At 38.4% G+C, this 3,666-nt stretch overlaps 1 protein-coding gene across 1 annotated transcript; it reads right to left on the bottom strand.

Moving 5' to 3' along the window:
- Positions 1-2,479: 2,479 nt before the first annotated feature.
- LOC309794822 (vomeronasal type-1 receptor 4-like) lies at positions 2,480-3,392 on the bottom strand (the record flags this gene model as incomplete). The annotated part of the gene is given in 3 exon segments (XM_082606703.1): positions 2,480-2,901; positions 2,904-3,368; positions 3,371-3,392. Coding segments are annotated over 3 exon segments (909 nt in total).
- Between the last annotated feature and the right edge of the window lie 274 nt (positions 3,393-3,666).

The raw sequence follows: 3,666 nt of genomic DNA, 5'->3' as shown, positions 1-3,666 counted from the left end.
CTTTGTATTCCTTTCTCTCTTTATTCTCCTTCTCATATACCCATTGTACATATGACACACTGTTTTAATTGTTGCACAATCTTTTCATATTCTGTTCTGTTTTTCTTTTCCAGCCCATTTTCTCTTTTGCTTCAGTTTTGGAGGTTTTTACTATGTCTTCAAGCACAGAGATATTTTTCCTCAGTTGTGTCCAGTCTGCTAATAAGCCTCTCAAACACATTCTTTATTTCTGTTAGTTTTTTTCCTAATGTATAGCATTTCTTTTTGATTTTTATTAATTTTTTAATCTTTCTGCTTATATTGCCATCTAATCATTCATGCTGTTTATTTTATCCATCACAGCTCTTAGCATATCAACTGTAGTTGTTTAAAATTCCTGGCTATTTTCCCAATTTTTAATTCTACTTCTCTTTTTTTTTTTTTGTTTTTTTGGTTTTTGCAGTACGTGGGCTTCTCACGGTTGTGGCCTCTTCCGTTGCAGAGCACAGGCTCCGGACGCACAGGCCCAGCAGCCATGGCTCACGGGCCCAGCCACTCCACGGCATGTGGGATCTTCCTGGACCAGGGCACGAACCCGTGTCCCCTGCATTGGCAGGCAGACTCTCAACCACTGTGCCACCAGGGAAGCCCTCTACTTCTGTTTTGATTAAGAATTCCATATTTACATTGTTTCCCTCTTCTCCCAGTTTACTATAAGCATTTAAGAGAAAGACGACTCCTTCAACATTTTGCTTAGACACTTCCTCAGTCAAAGTTCCAGTTTCATTACTCACAAAATCTACCTTCCAAAGAACTCTAGGAGAGGACTACAATTCAGCCAATCTATTGCCACATTAAAACAGCAATCACTTTCCTCTAGTTTCCAATAAAATGTCCACATTTCTGCCTCATCCAATTGTTCTTCAAAGTACAGATTTCTCCCCAAATTTTGTTTATGGACACTGAAGTGTTCCTTAAGAAGCTTGAGGTTCTCTGTGGCTCTCCTCTTTTCCTTCTAAGCTCCCATCAGAGCTGTCCTTAATAGTTCTTTCGTGGTGATGCAGGTTTTTTTTTCAGCAGGCACTTCCAAACTCTTCTGTACTCTACCAAATATGCAGTTCTAATGGCACTTTCACACTATTAAGTATTCTTTATCAGATGTACTCTTACTTCTCAGTACCAATTTTTGCCTTATTCTCTTTGGGTTGCTAACAAAGAAATACCAGAGCCTGGGTAGTTTATAAACAACTGATGATTTTTTCCTCAGTGTGGCAAAGACTGGGAAGTCCAAGATCAAGGCACCAGCAAATTCACCGTCTACTAAAGGCACCATTTCTCATTCATGGAGATGGTCCTCTAGCTATGTAGTCAAATGTGACTCGGGGCAAATGAGCTTTTCTGCGGTACTATTATGAGGGCACAAATCCCATTTATGAGGTCACTTCCCTCATGACCTTATCATTTCCAATATCACCACCTCCTAATACCATCACCATTGGAATTGGGTTTCAAATACAAAAATTAGATGGACAAAAATGTGCACACCATCAGAGGAACCAATGAGAAAATTGATTATTTCTTTACTGCTGGAAGGTATGAACGTTGTAAATTTGCTTACTTATTCCCAATAAACCTTAAATTGGTAATAGGAATCTCACCTTTGTTATGTTTTATGAGCTACTCTTACTGGCAGCCTTGGGATTTGCATCCTGAATTCCTTTACTTGCAAAAATGCCCAATTAGCTTCTGTATATTATAGGAAAAAATGCTTTTTTACAGATCTCAAATTACATGCAATTTTACCCCCGAAATCATGTATTTTAAAATTTTCAACACTCACCTGATGTCTTTTAAAAATTAGCAAAAACATGTTTTGTGCTCTCTTTCAGCCATTCTAGATCTTACTGGCCACTTCCAAATGAAAATGTTTAAATGTGCTAATGTGCATTCATAACATCACATTTCAAATGAGTGCAATCTCTTCAAAGATGAAATATAAGAAGTTCATATTTAGGCCCCCCCAAATCTTTACTCTCTGAATCTGAAATACCCTTCAGCTTAACACCACACTGTCCACTATTTTCTGGGATTTTTTTTCTTGAATGACCATCTTGGATGCTGTTTATGTCGTGTAGCTTTTCCTACAGTTCCATGCATACTTTATTTCTGAGAAAATTATTATTCCAGATTGATAGTCACACACAGAAACACTTCTCCATAAGTCTCAACTCCTGCTTAATACTGCCTAGACTCTGAAGCTCTCTTACAAGCATTAATAAAATTTCATTTACATAAGTATTTATATGATAATTGCACAATAATGTATTTAAAATTGTATTTTGATGTATTGCTTCTTCAGGAGCACAAACTTAACTGTTTTGTTTACCACCCTTGTAAGTGACTGTTTAATAATTGTGCTTAGAACTCAAAGAGGGATGAATAAACAGCTGAACAAAGTGCATATACAAGCAATTTACATATGTCTCATAAGACTAGGTGATTATTTAATCTTTATACAAGAAAAGAAGAGCCTGGATACTCTGAGGTCATGACTTGTGAGAATATAGGGGCTTACGGTTGGGAAACATGCAGTAATCAGTGCAGCAGAGTTCACCAGCCACCTGCTGGGATTGTTAAAAAGAGCCAAACAAATGTGAAAGATTGAAGAGAGAGTGTACAAAGACACAAACGTGCTCACCAGGACAAGGGTGCTTTGGGTGGCTCTAGATTCAGGGGAGGATCTTGGAGAGATATTGGTTGTATGAATGTATAGCACCCTTTGCTTGTGCCTAGGCAAGATGAAAACCATGGAGCCACTAGACCAGATCATGAGCACCAAACATGAAACATCAAGAAATAACAATAATCCTACATTCAGTAAGACTGTGATTCTGTTATGAATTAAAGCATAACAGAATCCCAATCTTTCTTCTTTGTGATGTTTTTGTTACTCCAATTATCTGTCACATACCTAGTAAATATATTATTTATCAACATGTGCAGAATCCAGCAGAGGAAAATAGAGGATTCAATGTATTGGGGAAATTTCATTTTAAGCTGTGCCCACCTGGAGTTCCTGGGACTGATGTTGATGATCTGGCAGACACTCAAGAGGCAGATGTTGCCAATGGACACACCCCTGGCCTCTCTGTGAATATAGTAAACAATTTTGCATTCAATATCATTGAGAAAATGTTTCCACCCAAACACTTCCATTGTCCTTGGGATTCCTGTAGAGAGCATGACCAAGGAGTTGGTTATAAGCAGACGCTCAACAATCAGATCTGTGAATCTTGGGCTGTATACAGTGAAGTGAGAGAAGAGATAATGGTAAAGAAGAGAGAAATTTCCCAGGATTCCAAATATATTCTGGGATAGGAAGATCATTTTATTGCAAAATCTCTGGTAGCCATCCTGTCAGTTCTCTGTGAATGATATTTCCCTTCTGAGCTAGAGTTTCCTGAACAGAAAGATGAGGCATGTGTTACATGTGTCATATCAACTGAAATCCAATCTTCTCAACTTATTATTAGTTTCCACTGAGATAGATTACCTTAATGTTTTTCTTTTAATAAGAGGTTTCCAAGATTTTTTTTTTTTCCCGGTATGCGGGCCTCTCACTGTTGTGGCCTCTCCCGTTGCGGAGCACAGGCTCCAGACGTGCAGGCTCAGCGGCTATGGCTCACG

Source organism: Mesoplodon mirus (assembly GCF_964341445.2).
Source record: "Mesoplodon mirus genome assembly, chromosome: 19".
Classification (NCBI taxonomy): Eukaryota; Metazoa; Chordata; class Mammalia; order Artiodactyla; family Ziphiidae; genus Mesoplodon; species Mesoplodon mirus.
Note: the sequence above shows the minus strand (reverse complement) of the source record. Positions and strands in the feature narration are given on the sequence as shown.